Source organism: Battus philenor, unplaced genomic scaffold, assembly GCF_028537555.1.
Source record: "Battus philenor isolate CCGP_79_NKW_IND1 unplaced genomic scaffold, ilBatPhil1.0.hap1 SCAF_18, whole genome shotgun sequence".
NCBI classification, from domain to species: Eukaryota; Metazoa; Arthropoda; class Insecta; order Lepidoptera; family Papilionidae; genus Battus; species Battus philenor.
This window is the reverse complement of record NW_027181680.1, coordinates 4302093-4321271: the sequence shown is the minus strand read 5'-3', so window position 1 is coordinate 4321271 and position 19179 is coordinate 4302093. Positions and strand designations below refer to the sequence as shown.

The following is a 19179-nucleotide window of genomic DNA, read 5'->3' as shown; positions in this document are numbered from 1 at the left end:
CAAACTATTTTAGATATCAAGGTGATGAGCTTATATACGGTATAGCGCATATTTTATTATATAGAAAAGTAAAAAAAAAACTTAAAATGTTCCTTTTTAATAAATATTAAACCAATAGAAATATTTTAAATTACATAAAATTATAATTATAATGCCGTGATGACTCTAATGATTTTCTATAAGTAATTAAAGCATCAATTTTACAAATTTTAAATAGTGCAATATCGCTAATCATCGATCATCTCTAAATTTGTCAAAAAAGAAAAAGAAACAAAAGTGTGATGGCCACGCTTGACGCGAATCTATCACTTAGTTTGTTTGCAGATTGAAAAGTGTGAAAGAGTTACTGACCTACCTGCGGATTATTATACTTTATCAAAAGCGAATATTTAATTTTGATTTCAATCTTAAAGTGAGCAAATTAAAACAAAATGACGTTGGGGACCTATAACAGACATCAAGCTCAAAGAAAAAAGTAAAATATATGTTTTAATAATCTTCCGAATATTTGCTATTGTTACTAACGTTGCAGATCAATAACGAATTATTTTACAGGCAAGCTGCTTTGGCCGCTGCATTTCCTCAGGGTATTCGTTGTCAGAAATGTTTGGAATATGGCCACTGGAGCTACGAATGCAATGGCAAAAGAAAAATATTGATTCGACCATCACGTACACAAATCCTTAAAAAGAATTTAAAATCTAAGGACGAAGGGCAGTGCAGGTAAGGATTGCTAATTTTTTGCTGCGATTTTCCCTGTCTTGTTACGCATTCTACTATGATTTTTATCATTGGCGGTAGCTGGTCAAAATAGTCACCCTGATATACAGTTCAAAATTTTCTAAGTATTCGTGATATATAAGGTTGTATTAATTTTCGTTTTATTTTCGTTATTTCTTCTTTGAAATACAAATTAAGAAAATGTTGATTTTTAGCTACCATATGGTTGTTGTATTTTTGAATCTCAAATTTAGTTATTACAATTGTAATTGGTTTATCATACAGAAATAGAAAAACAACACTGGTCTACCCTTAATTCACAGTTAATATATTATGACTAACAATTTTAAATAATTAAAAATGTATTGCTTAACCCAAAATCTATAAACTATTTTTGAAGTGCCCTCTTTTACTATAAATTAATATTATTGTTAAATTTTACTAGATTAAAACTTATATATTAAATCATATGCATAATTGATATAATTATTTAGGTATAGTAATTTAAAAGCAACTAATAAAACTAGATTTTCAAAGCTTATATCAACATAAATTGTATATTATTATTTTTTCATGTATGAACAAGAGGGTAGTCTATACATAAATTTTCTGTTTGTAATATTTGACTTTCTTATTAAATTGAGATTCACTTGTTAACCATTCAATATGTAATATATTATCTATGCAGCATGCAGGTAGGTAGCTAGCTCGGTGTGGTAAAAAAATATGATGACTAAATTTATTGTTAATAAAATGTTAAGTTTACAGGAAATTTAAATTATTTCCCTTCAAAGTACTCTCCTTGGCTAGCGATGCACTTAACTTGATTCCATGATGCTTCTACACTTCCGAAATGCTTCTTTTAGAAGTTACTTCAGCTGATCTGTTGCCGCTCTCATATTGGGAATTGTGTCAACATTTTTTCCTTTTAGCATGATTTTTATTATTGGGAAAAGATGGAAATCTCATTGTGTTAAATACGGAGAATAAGGAGTGTGTGGACAGAAAGTCATAATTTTTTTTGCACATCATTTGCAAATTATCACTTAAAATGCTTTGCATGGACCCATTTGAGATGTGTATTTTCTTGCAAAGATCTCAAATTGCCAATCCCCTGTTCTATCGAACCATTTTTGCTTTTAAATCAAACTTGAAGGGCCAAACAAAATTTTTTGTTAATGTGTTGTTTGAAATCCATGATGTGACAAATACACTGAATATGACTCTATTCTCCTAGCTGTTGAAGCTAAACCATAGTTGCAACAAGTTCAAATTTGCTGCATACTATCTTAACAAATCAGGCTATCAAACATATTCATTCAAATGAATGTAGATACTGTAGTTCCTGGTATAATTATTCATTCACTCTATGTTTTGATCATGCCACAGTTCATTCTGGTTGTATTGGAAATCAGGGGGAGGCAGGGGGAATTCTAATGATGGTAACATGAACAATTTATTTTCAGCTATGGAAAATGCAAGATACCAAACAAAAAGAAACGCAACAGCTCTGACTGTTCAGATTGCTCCGACAAGGATTCTTCCAGCAGCTCCTCAGAATCAACATCTGACAGTTCCGAATCCTCAGAGAGCGACAGCAGCAGTGGCTCAGAGAGTGACAGCGACAGCAGCAGTGAGTCTGAATCCGGATCGGGGAGCAGTGATTCTTAAATTCTCTTTTATATCTTAATCTACCAGAAGTCTTATCACAGCTAATGAATTATTTTTAAGAGATTGCCACTGTGAAGAGGTTCTTTAAAAAGTAGGTTGCAAGAGAGAATTTACAATGCCGGTCATTTAAAAAAAAAAGAAAATTCTCTGTTGCAATGCACTACCCCACTGGTGATGCATGTCATAGTTAAGGTCAAATATTTCTAGTGTTAATTGTTTGTGATTGTAATGTATTTGTTTGTGTTACCTGATGACCGATAAACAATTTAATTGTGAACTTTGACATTTTAATTCTCATAGTTTTAGTGTTGTAAAAAATTGTTGTAATTATTGTTTATTGGTGATGAGGTCACTTATTTCACAATTTTAAGGATTTATTGTAAAAGTATGTTGTCTTATTGATGTAATTTCAAATCGTAGAGGCATTAATCTTATAACTTGACATAGTCCAGTTATGCTTTGTATAAAAATTGCAGATTGTTTTTTATTAGGAACAATAATATTAATTTGAATTTGTATTAGTGGTTATAGTTGAAAATATGTTTAAGACTGTATAGTGACAAAATGTGTTTCTTGAATCTAATTTAATTTTTATTTAAAAAAATGAAAGTTGTCTCATGAATTTTGATAAGTAATTAATTAAAATATTTAAATAGTGTACAAGTTTTATTTAATTCAATCATTACAAATACAATCATCGTTTTATCATACTTATTAAAATTACATAATATTCTTCAATTAATCATGAAGGTAGAATAATATTAAACAAATAACGTAAGAGGTGGGTTAACACAAAGAAACAAAGTTTCATAAAAGTTAAGACATAGGACACAATTGTGATTCTCAATGAAATTATAACATTTTTCATACATACTATTCAAGGCACTTATATTGACATTCATTGATAATTAGGAAAGAAATTTGAAATTATTCCTGCTACCTTTTAATTTAAATTTCTACTTAAACTAAATTTCTATTGAAAATAAATTTACATGAGTCAAATAAATTTCCACAAAATGTCAAAAAATCTAATAACTTTTTACCACAATTTTTTGATTTTTTATTTTCTGTTGAGGTAAGATCCATGTTTGGACATATTAACTACACTTCGACCAGCGTAAATATTCGCCACTATAACATTCAAAAATCTTTATAGAGGCAAAACTAATATAGAAAATTGTTTAGCCGCTTCTATCTTGTTTCACACAACACCATATAGAGTAGCTTTCGACCCTGTATTATTTTGATACAAAAGTGCTTTCCACAATACCTCAACATTAAACTTGGTAAATATCCGAATTTTGGACCTCTGCTCATTAAAAAGAAACAAAAACAAATCCCGTATCAACATCATTATTATTACTGTGAATTTACTATTTACATTGAGATGTACCTTCCTAAAATCACTCATTACTGTTAATCCTCTCACTCATGTCCATACAGATATTGCATTCACACAGTATAATTGATAATGGTTTAACTACTGAAGACATGCTTAAATTACATCACCAAAAGCCTTAAAAGTTCGGACATAATTTCAAGTAGCTTATTTTACTACACATTACGAAAGAAAATTCGCTTATAAAAGATATTGTATAGGGTAATTGTAAATAGGTGAAAAAACTTAAACCATCACCTGTATAGAGTAATGTTCTATTAATCTATTTTTTCGATTTAAATGCGATGGGCCAAAAACTTCTGGTACTACAAATCCTGCAGGTATAGAAAGTAAATAATAATTAACTTTAATATGTAGTAATCTGAATTTTGAAAATACTTTTTCTTACTATATTATCACTAGTATTATTTCTGAAACCATTAATTTTTTGATGCCTTCAAAGATTTTACACTTATAACCAATAACCCTGTATATTGTAAAAAAAATATTTACTGATTTTTATATCAAATATTTGTTTACTGCTTTATCAAATTTAATGTTGATTTGGACTGAAATAACATTAAAATATCAGCATTTAAAAAAAAATTATTTAAATACACATTACAAATTTGACCAAATTAATAATTCTTATTATTTTATAATGATATTAAAGTATAGAGGATTAGATGAAAATTTGTACTATTAATAATTTCGCAATTAGATTATATGAATAGTATGTCAATAAACTTATGGCGAACCACTGGGTACTTCAGGTAATGTATGAATGATCACTTTCCTCTTTTGATCGTAGCTGAAACAGTTGATTTTGAATATCCTGCTTTCATAGAAAGGTTTCAAATCTGTTATGTTTATCTGCCTCGCTCTCTCCACAAGATCCCTTTCTGATATTTCAATGGTAGATTGGGAGTGATTGTGTAGACCCCGCATATAAGCCAGCTGATCCATTGTGAGTTGACGCAGAATGTAATACAGCAGTTCACTGTGATCTTTCTTATACGACAGATATTTCTGGAATGTCTGAAAAAGAAATAAATTTTTATAAAACATCATAATCAAAATATGTGCAAAAACCACATGTTATTAGAGGTACATTTTTTAGACAAACTATATAGCATTTAATATACTAAAAATTTTGGTTACTTTATTGGAAAGCATGGGCAATTGTTCATCTGTGTATGCTAATAATATATATACATACATTGATCTATCTAGTTTGATATAGCTAATTTCAGAATATCTGGTTGAGACATCTCATAAAACCTATTGTACTAAGACAATACCTAGTCTTAGTACAATAGGTTTTATTAGATGTTGGTAACTTCATCTTGTATAGTAGGAAATTGTACATCTTTGTTGCGTCAGTTTTTAATACAGATATATTACCATTATCACTCTATTTAGGAATATGTGAAATTATTTCTCTTGGACAAGCTAAGGATGTTACATTTGTAATATTACTTTTAAAATAGACACATGCCTCCTCTATCAGTATAATCTAACATATTTTAGATTCTTGTTGTATGATATACTAGATTCCACCTAATGCTTTCTTTTTCCATTTATGAATAGAGGCAATGTGAAAACGCATAGAGTGTATACCAGTAATAACTTAAGGTACAAAAAGATAGTCCCTCATTTCGGGCGGCTGGCCTTAAAGTTCCGGAGTAGGTTCCATAAGTCATGGGCCTTGACCATTAGCTTACCACTACTATGATTATATTGTATTTTAACTTAGCCACTTTTACAAAACTTAATAATTACCTGTCTCATAGCACGCATGACACTGTATTTCTGTGTGTCAACGAAACTCTCCAACATAGTTCGTATCGCCATATTGACGTCTTCCTCGTTGACTTGCGTTCGCAGGTGCATACGAGCGTGTGCCTCGCTCATTCGGATAACTGTTTGAAGAAGATGTGTTTATGTAGACAGTTAAAATAAAAAAAAAAACGTTAAAAAACGAACATTGGGTGGTCAAAAGTCAAGTAGTGTGACAAAGTAAAGGTACTAGAAAATTAAATAAATATTACCATCACACATATAGAAAAAATAAACAGCAAATTGGTATACTTTTGTTGACTAACAATTCTCTCACATTCTTCAAATATTAAAAGTAAGTACAACGCAAGAGATAGGTTGTTCAGTAAAAGTTTTTTGAATGCATAAGAAATACTGTATTCAATATTGCTAGTCAATTGTTGCTAATCGATATGGTTCTTGATTCTCTTCTTAATTGTCGCCATTTTTATACATTTTGCGTAGTACGACTCATGGATCAGTGAACTTGGACACGCACTTACTAGGTACTGTGCGAGCGAGACAGCACTAGGAAATAATGTTTGACGTACTATTTTGGTTGATTGCGCGATTTCCATAACAGCTTAGCTTAATTTAAGATATCATTTACTATGCCGAGTCCATCTGCAATTAGTGACTTAATGAAAATTGTCTCTACCTCTCTACAAGCTCATAACAACATTGTTGGTTATATTGGGTTTTATTGGATTGACATATGAGATTACCATTACCATGTACCATTAATTTAATTAAGGTTCATGCTAACGCTTTATAAAGTGCTTTTAATGTTAGAATTCGAATCAAGATTGTGACTACGTCTTACCTACATTATAAGCAACTTAAGAACTTTGTATCCTCCCAATAATGTATGGGATAGTCAAAAGAAATATAACATCTACATAAATGTTACCTGATTCAATATGTCTCACTGTGATTGGTAGACTGCCTGTAGCGAGAGACTCTTGTCGCAGTTGACTATACATTTTGGCCACTTTGTCTTGATCCATGTTCTGAGAAAACAAATACTCTATTAATACCTGAACATAAGAAAAATACAAATAGAAAATATTTCGACATATTGAAAACTGGAATTGTCATGGTTAGTAGGTAATTTAATAAACAGTAATAAATGCTAATCTTTGTTTTTATCTAATATCCGTTTTCATGTTGATGTTTTTAAAGTCTTAATATTATCAAGTCCTTAGCTTCTAATAATAATCATTAATGAAATTTGTAAAGTATTTTTATTTTTGGATAATTTTTTAGTCGCCGAAGTTGATAGCTAGTTGTAAGGTAATGGCAGTTTTAAGAGGATCACAAAGAAATTAAATTTAAGAAAAGAATATTGAAGCCTTGAAAAAGCATTAAATTGAAAAATGAAAATAAATTATATATCATTTTAAGAATAATAAAAAGATTAATACTGTGTTTGTTACCTGTAGTTTGGGATGCACATTTTCTCTGGAGTAAACAATGTATTTCTTCAGCAGATCCTGTGGTATACTGATGTCATCTGCATTTGTATCCTCCAGGGTCGTGCCTCTTTGAGTTGGGTGATGTTTTATGTGGGAACTCACCACAAACCTAGTAATAAAAACAGCATACGGCTTATTACAGAATAATGTGCAAACTAGGCAAGAAGTTATATCTATATCCTAGACTTTTCCAAATCAGCTGTCTGCAAAACATTGTAAACATCCGATGTACCTTCCAAGAAATTCAACCAAACTATGTGAGGGACATCAGTTCTGGGTTAGGCTCCGTGGGAATCGCTTTTCACCAGAGTACTGGTTCAGACTCACAGAGTCCCCAAATCGACTCTTAGATAAGTTAAACAATTGAAGAAGAAACATATTTCTCGAAGTCTCGTATTTATAATACTTGACTACCTACAAAATGATATGTGTAATGCATTTTATCTAGTTATTGTTTGTGTAAATATAAGTTATTGTATATGTACTCCATATCATCATCTTTTATCTGGATTTTTTGAAGTAGTAAATAATACATATATAATTTTGGTTGTGTTCATTTCTAAGCTTACTATGTATTTTCATCATCAGTTTAAAAATTTATATTGTTTTGGTTGCTCAAAAAATCTCCTAACATTTTTAAAAACTGTCGTATTATTCAATAGTTGACAGACATAGGCTTTTAAATTAATACTACACCAATGATTCGAACAACACAAAGAATGGGGCATCTTGTGAATCACTTTCTAAGAAAACGTGATAATTAGTAGGTGTGGGTGTAAAAAGATCATTGTGATGCTTATATTTCATCATCATCATATCAGCCAATATACAGCAACCGCAGGACTTCCTCGACTTTAACTATAATTATACAATTAAATTACTTGGCCAAATGTGCATCCAGCATTGGATCAGCTTCGTCTCTCACAACGCAGAGAACATCGAAACGGGACAGAATGGGTTCCGAAAGGTTCACGTTCTCTGAAAACGTCAGCGAAGCGTCGTACCGGCCTCCGATCGGATTAGCTGCTGCGATGATTGAACACCTGTCAAAGAATTTCATAGATATTTGATTTCAGTTAGGTTTCACTTAATTGTAAAATGTGAACATGAAACATACTATTACATATAGGTTCGGTGAAGTAAATAAGTAGTAAATAATTTAATAAGATTTCATTTATCTGTGATAAAGAAGATATCTTTAGCAAGGTTTAAGAAGTATAACTACAATACTTATTTATTTACACTTTTGTACACCACAGACATTAAGTAATAATAAAAAAAGAATAAATTCATATAGAGGCACAAGCGACGCTCTTATCGTTCGAGGCGATCTCTACTTCTAACTTTTAGATGAAAATGATAAACATGAAGGAGAGGACAGTCCAGAGTGTACTTACATATGAGTACACTAAGTAAAGAAGTAAAATTTCTACCACTACCGTCAATTATGTAATGTTTTACTGTGAATGACGTCTCAAGAAACATTTGTCATGGTGGCTCTGAAAAGGACATTTTGTTATGGTCAATTGTAGCATCCAGTATTCGTATTAGAAAAGACGGTGATTTGCTATGCTATATACCGAAAGCGATCGACCCTTCGTATCACATCGCTCATATCGGCATGCCTTGGTATTTACCACAGTAATTGTAGACCACTTCATGGTATACACCAAAACTAGGAGTTTTATTTCTATGCTTAGGGAACAATTCTCATTACATAAAAGACAACCACAGAACACTTGCATTTTCAAGGATGTCTTGGTTTTTGCGGTTTTTTTTTTCAGTATTAAATAAGTTTTTAATGCTATTCTATTTTTTAAAATTTTATGTCGTTTGTTGTACACGCTAGGATACATTTAAATAATATCATAATAATAAACAAAAGAGTACAAAGGGCGGTCTTATCACACAACTCAATCTTTTACAGACAACCATAGCATAGAAAAGGTGGAAGTATAAATAATGGGTAGTTAATGTGTAAACATACATATATAAAAACGTATATATAACAAATATATTAATAATAAATAAGGTATAACATATATTACGGTACAATACATATAAATATAATTCAACAGTAAATAAAAACATCTAACTGATTTGGATTGCACTTGCCTTAAAAAGTATGAAAAAACAGAGGAAGAATAAAAATATTAATTGACAGATTAATAATCATAGGTCTAGTAAATAGTTCCTTAACCAGTTTCCTAAAAATTGAATGTAACATGTTAAAGTTGTCTCACAAAAGAGAGCCATGTCACTACATTAGACATATTTGGTCCAATGAGCATATAACACTTCAACATTAAATTGTTTTCCATTATTTAGTCTATTAAAATTGGCTAGCTACTATAGTTATGCATACCATTGAACTTAATGTGAGAAATATTTATTAGTGAAAAAAAAAATTTAGTTCCCACCTAGCATGAAGCGAGGTGACAATGCCCGCTTTGGATATGGAGATTGACTGCTGTTCCATGGCCTCATGTATGGAGGTTCTGTCCTGGTCGTTCATCTTATCGAACTCGTCGATTAGGCAGACCCCGCGATCCGCCAGTACCAACGCACCCGCTTCTAACGTCCAATCTCTGTGAATGATATACAAATGCAAATTAATTTACATATAAAATGTTTCTTTCTAAATTAATATTACGTGTATATTATAAAGCGTATTGATTCCTGTTCTACATTTTTGTTACATGTGCTTAAGTATGTTTTACAATTCAGTTTAACCAATAGACTGCAAGTCTTAGGTCACATCCAAAGATTACCACAATGCCGCGTTTCGTTTTATCCAATGACTTTGTGAGACCTTATCAAGTAAGAAGTAGTCGTCGGTGTATTTAGTGTGGAGGCCTATCTACGCCGCGGCTACCGACTCGTGGTCACCACTAGAGAATTTTCGATGTCAACGGCCATCTGTTGTATGAGCTATGTGCCTACTGCCACTTATCGTGAGAAATTCTTCAAACTACGTGGGTAAACTTGATCCTTACACTTTTATTTTCTCTGCAATCACTCTCAAACTATAAGAAGATTTGTTTCTTGTCTTTTAATACGTTTAAGGGGCCAGCAGGAGAGTATATATATAGTATATACTATATATATACACTTAAATACTTTTAAAATAAGATTTTATATATGGACTTATTAATATTTATCTTGTTCATTGTCTTTACTTCTATCCGGAACCAAAGATCAAAACCCTTTCTTTGGTAAAGGCCTCCCTCCTTCAGCTTTTTCTATATGTCTCTATTCATAGCTTTCTTTCCCTATTCACTTTGTGGTATTATATTTTCATTCCACCATTTTTTGAGGCACCCTCTTTTTCTTCCTTTTGGTTCTTTTAATTTAATCATCTCCAATGTCCATCATTTGTCTGTATATGTTGCTATTGTCCTGCTCACTGCTATAATTTTAGTATATTGGCTTATTATTGGCTAATATGACTTTTTGTTTACGCTGTCAATGATTTTGTGGATATAAATTAAAAATATTACTAAAATAATACAAGAAGTACATACCTCGTTGTGGGATTCTTCCTCACGTACGCTGTGAGACCAACAGCACTTGCTCCCTGACCGGTCGTAAAAATGGCACGAGGCGCTATCTAAAAAAATACGAATTACCACTATCATTACAGCCATCAATTATTATCCAATAGGATCAGTTGGATGCGGTTTGCATCCATCTCCTTCAAAAGAGCTTAACAAGTCTATCCACCTTGTGGGTGGACGTCCCACACTGCATTTTCCAGCCCGTGGCAACATCAAAATTAGGATGCTATGGAATGAATGCTTGGAATTTCTCTGAATGTGGAGAGGAAATCCATTAGTGGATGTCCTATGTCACAAATGATGATGAAGTAATAATGAGTAGTATGAAACCTCTAGCATTGTTACCTTTTCTGTGTATTTCAGGAACTGAGATTTTGCAGTCCCAGGATCACCGCAAATGAGAACATTTATATCTCCCCTCACTTTATGCTTTTCACCTGAAATCAATTAACAGTCAACAATTTGATCTGGCATTTCGTCTGTCATACATGTACATTTATTACAAACACTGTTTATGTGTAAGAGATACTATGATAAGATGTTATATATTAGTACTCTGAAGGTGAAGGCAAAGTAAGGAAGGTGACGTATGAAAAGTAAATGAAATATAGAGGGGAATGTAAGAGAATGTTGCAATGCATGTTGAATGTTGTGAAAAATGTGTAGAAGATAATGTGAAAAATAAAGTATGAGGATGAAAATTGTTTAGGTTTACCTGGATTCTTAGGTTCCCCTCCAAATAAAGCCAATGCTAGACCTCTCTTAATATAATCATGTCCATAAATTGAAGGCGCCATGCTCTGCACAATCTTCTCTCCGATGTTAGGATCTTTAGACAGCTTCACTATACTGGCGACGTCGTCGTCGGTCAACGACTCGACTATGTGCTTACAGTCTTTGACAACTATGTAATTTGCTATTATTACTGTAGCAAACACCGGGAAACCCTGTAATGTTATTTTATTGCTTTATATATTAACTCACACAATAATTAAGTATTAATGTAAAATTAACAACTTGCTTTTAATTTTTTCAAAATTTAAAAAAAATGACTCAAGAAGTATTAATATTTGTACACATGGGAGACTTTCATAAATGCTAGCATATCATCATCACCATATCACAAACAGAATGTCCACCGCTGGACATAGGCCTTCCCTGTAATTTTACAATAATATGTCGGAAGTGTCTTGCGGGTCGTATGCCAAGCGAAAATTATATTTTAATGAATTAAAAAAGAAAAAATAACACTGTTAATTTTCTCAAGGACAGACTATAATCTTTTATAAAATTTTATTAATATTAATAAAAATGTAATTGCCCAAGTGTTGAAAATTTTTATTTTAGGTATGGATTCTTACTTGATTGAGGTGGCAGAAAGCTAAGAGTGCCTAGCATAAAACCTTTTTTGAATGTCTCGAAGCTCATGGACTCTTGGGGTGGCTTCGGCTTTGGCTTGGGTTGTTATATACTACTAGTAGGGCTTTTAGATCGCTTCGGTCACATGGATCGGATCAAATGGTCCAAGTGACTAGGCTCAAGTGCCCCCAAGAGGGGACCCGGGAATTTTTGCTCGAGTTGAGAGAGCCGAACTTCAACTTGGTTTGTAATTGCTATTGCTTGGCTAGAAACTAGCAACGCATCTATCTAGTATAATGATTGGTTGAATATATATGTATCAGTATTATCAACAAAAAATTACCTGTTCAGTGTTAAGTGATCCATCATAGTTGTTAGTGTATATCCCAGTTAAGTCCACCTCATCTCCAGGTTTACACCTATCACACAGGTCTGCCAATAAAATGCAGTCCTTGCTACGGGGAATGCGCCCCGCAGGAATTCTTCCTGGAGATTCTTGGATTGTTACTTTTTGATAGTTACGATATACTGTTTGCTCCATATTCACCTGGAAATAAATAGATGTTACTAAAGAGTATGTCTACAGTATGTTTGCACTAAAAATGCAGTGAAATATTGTTAGATATAACATCACAAATTGTAAAACACATCTGTTACATTCTAAAGTATGCCTTCAATTGACCAATGTCTCACTGGTTAGACTAGTAAATAATGATAATTCACTGTATTCTTAATGTGAAATAACTCGTATTGGCATCCTTCAACCTTAAAGCTCCAATAAGATTCCACAAAAAACTCAAAGTGGTTTTTTGCCATGCATTTTTATTTTGTCTATCTTAACTTTATTCAGAATTTTAATTAGAAATAATCACAAAATCCCTTTAATATCCAATGACTTGGTTTTAGCATATTACATATGTACATAATAAAACTTATCATCAAGTCTCAGATGTAGGTCTAAGAATTGCTCTTCAAATATGGCAGTGGGCGGGGCAAATCATTTAGGCAACCAATAGTCATGGGGGCCAAAAGGTTCTTGAGTGGCGAACACGAACCGGTAGACGTAACGTGGGTAGATCCCTCACGTAGTTAGGGTCGCGGGAAGTAAAAAACGATCAGGCAGCAAACGACCGGTCATAATGACGAAGTTTGCGAGATGAAGTTGGGAACATTACACAGGTTGTTTATCAGCTTAAAGGAAGAAGACAATAGTATTTACCATAAAAGGCCCTGCACTTTGACATTCTGGACAAGATCCAGGCTTCACTTCTGAGTTCTGAGACTGTACAAATGGTCCAAGAATATAACCACATCTATTACAGTCATATTTCACCACCGACAATTGCGGCAAAACACCAGTAGTTGCAGTAATTACACCCACTGTCCTCACTAATTGATTCAAGTGGAGCTTTCTGAATGTTCTTAATTCTTCTATTAGTGGCAAATCAGATATTCGCACATGTATTTCAGATGTAACACGTTCGTAACTTGGAAATATCTGTAACACAATGTCTTTGGCCACTTCATCAAAGATTTGTAGCATTTGGAATGGTGCTTCTGGGAGAAAGTAAGCAAGCACTTGTTCCCTTCTTGCAAGGACATCAAACTCTACATGAAATGATGCTTGATTGTGCTCACACATTCGTCGGATCCGATCTTTGTAAACGAATTGGCCTTTGCTGTTGGTGTAAGTGCGAAGGAAGTTTTTAAATCTGTGAAAACATTTTTAAACATTAGAGATTAAATAAAAATTATGTTAAATTATGTTAACATGAATTTCATAGTTTTCTGATAAAGACTTCAACATGATACAATAGAAATTTTTGAAACTGGGGAAAAAAGATACTGTCGGATAAAACTTCTCATCTTTACTGACCTCTGCTGACTCCCTCCCTTTGACCAAAATATTATAAGTCCTACCAATGATAATTTATAATTCAGGATTGTGTCAGATAATAAATTAATTATACTTTTTCTTCAATACATGCAAGATATACATCCCAAACAGCTAGAACATGTATACTCATATAAGTGTCACCAACTTGATAAATATATAATGAACGACTCATATGACTGAAGACTGAAGAATGTATGACTCGTATTATTAGTAGGTTTAAAACCCTTGTTCAGTCCAATCTGTATTTAAAAAACTTATAGGCCTAAAGAAATAAGTTTTTAGATATCATTTTCTTAAAAAAAAATTGATATGTCCTGGCACCAGTAAACTGATTACTTATATATATGACAATATATTGTCATATATATAAGTAATCAGTTAATTAATATACCAAAACTTTACAAGGCATATGTGTGTAATATATTTTATATTACATCTATGTCAAATAATAATGGGAAGAATTAATAAACATACTCATGGGCTGATTATTTTTAGTTTAAGAGATAATTAATCAGTTGTGTTTTTAAACATTTATTTATTAATTATATATCATACAACGTATGAATAAATTATAATTATTCTTGATTTACTTAGAGTATATAACATTTTAAAATTACTGTATAAAAGACACTTGTTAACATATCACAATAGCCTATTTTAGTCCAGTGTGAGATGTTTATGACTAAGTAAAACAGAAGTAAACAAAAATATAATAATAATACAAGAATTAGGGCCTGTGGACACCAGGATGGAACGGCTGAAAAATTAAATTTTTATTTGTTGTATCATCGTCGCAATAGGATTCTAGGATGCTTCAGTGTCTAAGTAGTTAGTGTATGCTGTTTGATGTCAAAAATGAGCTATTTCACACAAGTGTGTATAGTTCCTTAATTAAATAATGATATATAATAAATTTGTGGCAAAATTTCACAATACTATTATCAATCATTGTTTTACCTATTCGCAATCTCAGTACGAGGCCCCAACATTGACACCCACTCCTTGGTGGTATAGCCTTTAGTATCCTCAAGATTCTCTATACTTTCAATGCCTTCTTCCACTTGTTCTTCAATCCCAGTTGCAGCTTTCTCAGCAGCTCGGCGACGTTTCGCACGGGGAGCATCTGTACTCTCTTCGTCCGATTCATCTAAAATCATGAATAGACTTAATTAAAGTAGAGCAAAAAGGTTTCTGTGATTGATAAAAACTTGGATGTTTAAAGTTTTTTTTCTACTATTTAAGTATTGATAACTTATAACAGTAGTATTATTACAAACAGTAACTGCCACCTTCACATATTTCTATTGGTGTCAGATAAGCAAGCTCACATTCACTCAACAACTCATTGACAGGGCGACGCTAGAGATTTCTCTGCGGGATCAAATAACGGTAACGGACAAATCCATAAACAAACTAAATTAGTAACAGTCCAGCAGAATGGCTAATTGCTTCGGTAATTATGGCGCAAAACAGATGGCCACTAGGGTATTATGGTACTGGCATGATAATTACGGACTGGCAAGAGTAACAAGTGGTAATCTTGTTAAGACTTTTGACATAAAAGCATTGGATGCAAGCCGCTACCAACCAGTGCCATAGAAAATCTATAAAAGGGGCCTATGACATAGGCAGAAATGATGACTATTTGATAAGTTATCATATCAAGCAGTAAATTGTTATGTTTTAATGCATATTTTGCATTATATAATCAATAACTGATTTTATCACAATTATATTATATATATTCAATGGGTTTTGATTTATTTAAACAAGTATTTTTTTTAACATATTAAATGGAAAAAAAAAACTAATGTATACCAAGTACTAATATAAAAGTAAAAATTTAGTTTTTATTGAATTACTTACTCAAATGTTGACTTTTCACAAAAAGCAGCATCAGGAAAAAAATACATAAACTAGTTAATTTTTATTTAACAAACATAATATATGCATGTTATTTGTCATTAACAATTTATTATAATAGGCCACAATCTTTTATATTCTTTAAAAAATACTGGTTCATGCTTAACTGTAATATTACATTTAGTGAATTATCATTGTCTGCTGACTTAGGTTTTTAATCTAGCTGGCAATGTTTCTCTATATTCTTAACACAAACAAACTATAGCCAAATGGTCAAAATGCAATTTTGACTCTCTCTTCTAAATCACACCCACACATATTATACTTATTCTTTCATTATTACAAAACAAATTCAATTTAAAAGAAAAACCTTTCAACTGTATTTTAGTGAGAAAAACAAAAACTAAACTAACCATAAAGCAAACCACGATCATCTCGTCTAATACGGCCTTCATCTTTGTCCCTCCTCCGCAGCTCTTGTTCAGCAGCAACACGGTCTTCAATTGACATTGGGTCATAGTCATCATCATCTAAGTCTTCATTGTCATATCGATCAAGCGCGGGCATAGGCCGATAGTCCCTGTAATACAGAATTTTTTAATTAATAAAATCAAACGTCAGAACACTTTTAAACTTAATTTAGACAATATGCCAAAATTATTAAATTTGAACCCTAGACAGTTTCATAATGTACATGCAAAATGGGATATGACAAAATTTATACTTCATTGTAATAAATTATAGTATATATAAAATTAAATATACTATAATTTATTACAAAGCCAGAGTGCATAATTTGATAGAAACTGAAATCAAATTAAGTTCCAGGATTGCAGCCCAGCATACATTTATTTTTAATTGAATTATGTTTTTCAGATCATTTCTTAGATAAGAATCACAATTGTTTTTCATATCTGGGCACATTTGATACCCTCATGGGTATTTTATCATAATGTAATCACTTTGACTAATATTCTAAATAGTAGTTAAAGTAATTCTTTCCCAAAATTTATTTTAATTTAAACAATCTTTTTTAGTTAAAACCAGATTAGGAGTTTTTTTTTAAATAATCTTTCTTAATTTATTATGTGATAATACAAAGGAGTATATTGTTGAACAATACAGTTGTTCACAAATAGTTATTAATTTTATAAAGTCCAAAAGACCTTAATCTCTAATAATTTTTTTTTTACATAATTATATTTCTTAGTTCTATTGATATTCTAATACACAAATAGATATATTATATTGACTGTCTTAATTTTATCTAGGCAAAACTTTACTTTAGGCTCTACTACTCTTGTCTTGTCTATGTGAGCTGGTGTTCATTACCATTGCACTAATTTTGTGTCAGGATTACTACTCTATTATAATGTAAGAGTAATTTTTCCTGTCTTGGATATGGCTATCTAAAATAAGCCCTGTAAGAAGGCTCAAAGTGACTCGGAGAACAATGGCGAGAGCTATGCTAATTGAATCAGAAATAGGGAGATCCACAGAAAAACATAGGTCATAGAAGTAACTCTTCTTCTAACACTTCTTTGACCTAAAATTGTAGTGGAAGTCTGAAGTGACAGTAGGCATGGAAAATTGCTCAAGCAACAACATAGTCTGAAAATTTCTTGCAAGTGATCAAAGGCCAGCAGACACAGTGTGAGCAAATCCTAATTAATAAACCAGGGACTAAAGGTCATGAGAATTTTCTGGATGTGGGCAGGGCAAGACTGGTCATCATGGCAATCTTTTAGAATGACATATACCTTGCAGTGGGCATATTATGTAATGATTTTTTTCTGGCATAGATATTGTTATTACAAAGGAGGTTTTAACTGTAAAACATATGATAGTTACAATAATTATTAAAATAACAAACAAGCACGAAAGCACAAGAAAGGAGCTGCACAAAATGGTAGTACAAAAACCATGCTTGATCCTTGGATACCTCTATCCACCGCAGGCAAAGCTGCAAAGCTGAAAGCAGCTCCTGAACGGCTTTCTGAGACTTAAGCATCCATTTCAGGAGCAGGGTAGTTCTCACTTTCTCTTTACAACCAAGTAGCGATACCATAACCACAGACTAATAGTTACATACTGATACACATCTAAGTATTTTGCTTACTTACGCAACATTTATTTAAAACTTTGTTCTGTGCAAATTTCAAAAATATTATAGAATACTCTAATAGAATCTCTTAAAATATTGGTCTAATAATGATTGGCTTGACATGTTTACTAATTGTGCATAAAACATTTGTCACTCAGTTGTTTCGTATGGTCGAATAGCAATAAAGTTATACAAAAATCACTCATATGATATGATTCCTTGTCCTATCACAATTTAAAAGTTTTTAAATCAATATGATACCTAAGTTATGATTAAATTAATTTTATAACTTACGCTTCCATATTGTCATTAAAAAGCTCTTCTCCATCTTCTTCCTCTTCAGCTGCATTTTCTCCCAGTATAGCACTTTCATCTTCAAACATTTCATAATCTCGTGCCGGTGAAGTCATTCTTGACCGAGCTCCATCTCTCTCAGACGGAGTATCAGGGATTGGTGAACTCTATAACGTGTATAACCTTTTAGTTTAAATTGATAAATAAAAAAACTTCTTAGTTTAACTTTTATGTATTGGACTAAGTAAAATTTTAAATAACAATATTTATTTTCACTTATCAGAATACGTTACATACCATCTTCTTTTAACAAAATATATATCGCTGCCCGATATACACGACAAAGTAAAGAAAAACTGAACAATTAAGTTTTGATCCTAAAAATAAAAAGAACCTAGCGAACGGGTTATCATTGTTGCTGTCAAAATACGCGCGAAATCTTGAATCCCTACAGATTAAAAAAAATTACGTTAATTTTCTAATTCGTTGTAATGCCAATTTTATTTAAATAAAATCTAAATAATAAATGTATATTTATTTCAGCAAAATGAATACATTATTCAGTAATATATATTACGTGACAAGTATAATTTTAATAAATGATAGCAAAAGATTTAAATCTATCAATCGTCTCTCAGGTTTAAAAATCTTATATATTATGGGGCTTTCGCAATTTAAACAATTTTTCTACTTTGCGGTAACCTTCGAGTTCGGTAGTCTCCTACCTGGTTGAAAAAATTAATCTAAGACGAGACTCTGAGCTATCGAATAATTATTTTTTAATAAATCTGAGCTAACGGTCTGCCTCAAATTTAAAGAAACGATAAATTCCAATGGGCAAACAGCGCCAAGCCTTAACAAATAAAAAATAAATATTTACACTTTTTAAATCAAGTAAACGTTAGTTAATTTAAAAATGAAACTTAAAACTTCATTTACACAGGAACTATTTAGCTCATCACAACAGTTTTTAAATGTTCAGGTCCTGTAAAAATATTTTTCAGTCTATAATTAATTTACATGTTAAATTTACATAAACGCGT

At 31.8% G+C, this 19179-nt stretch overlaps 2 protein-coding genes across 2 annotated transcripts; one reads left to right on the top strand and one right to left on the bottom strand.

The window, feature by feature from the left end:
- The first annotated feature begins 271 nt into the window (after positions 1-271).
- On the top strand, positions 272-2534 carry LOC137920343 (zinc finger CCHC domain-containing protein 10). Its single transcript, XM_068763643.1, has 3 exons — positions 272-475; positions 556-723; positions 2187-2534. The coding sequence occupies exons 1-3, from the start codon at positions 432-434 to the stop codon at positions 2389-2391; spliced, it is 417 nt and encodes a 138-aa protein (XP_068619744.1). The 5' UTR covers positions 272-431; the 3' UTR covers positions 2392-2534.
- Positions 2535-3182: 648 nt separating this feature from the next.
- Positions 3183-18528, bottom strand: Mcm2 (DNA replication licensing factor Mcm2). The gene is made up of 15 exons (XM_068763465.1): positions 18434-18528; positions 18137-18303; positions 16152-16318; positions 14833-15022; positions 13198-13690; positions 12322-12525; positions 11335-11566; positions 10965-11056; positions 10587-10672; positions 9483-9650; positions 7944-8105; positions 7024-7171; positions 6498-6597; positions 5552-5691; positions 3183-4807 (listed from the first exon to the last, which is right to left on the bottom strand). The coding sequence occupies exons 1-15, from the start codon at positions 18434-18436 to the stop codon at positions 4517-4519; spliced, it is 2643 nt and encodes an 880-aa protein (XP_068619566.1). The 5' UTR covers positions 18437-18528; the 3' UTR covers positions 3183-4516.
- Between the last annotated feature and the right edge of the window lie 651 nt (positions 18529-19179).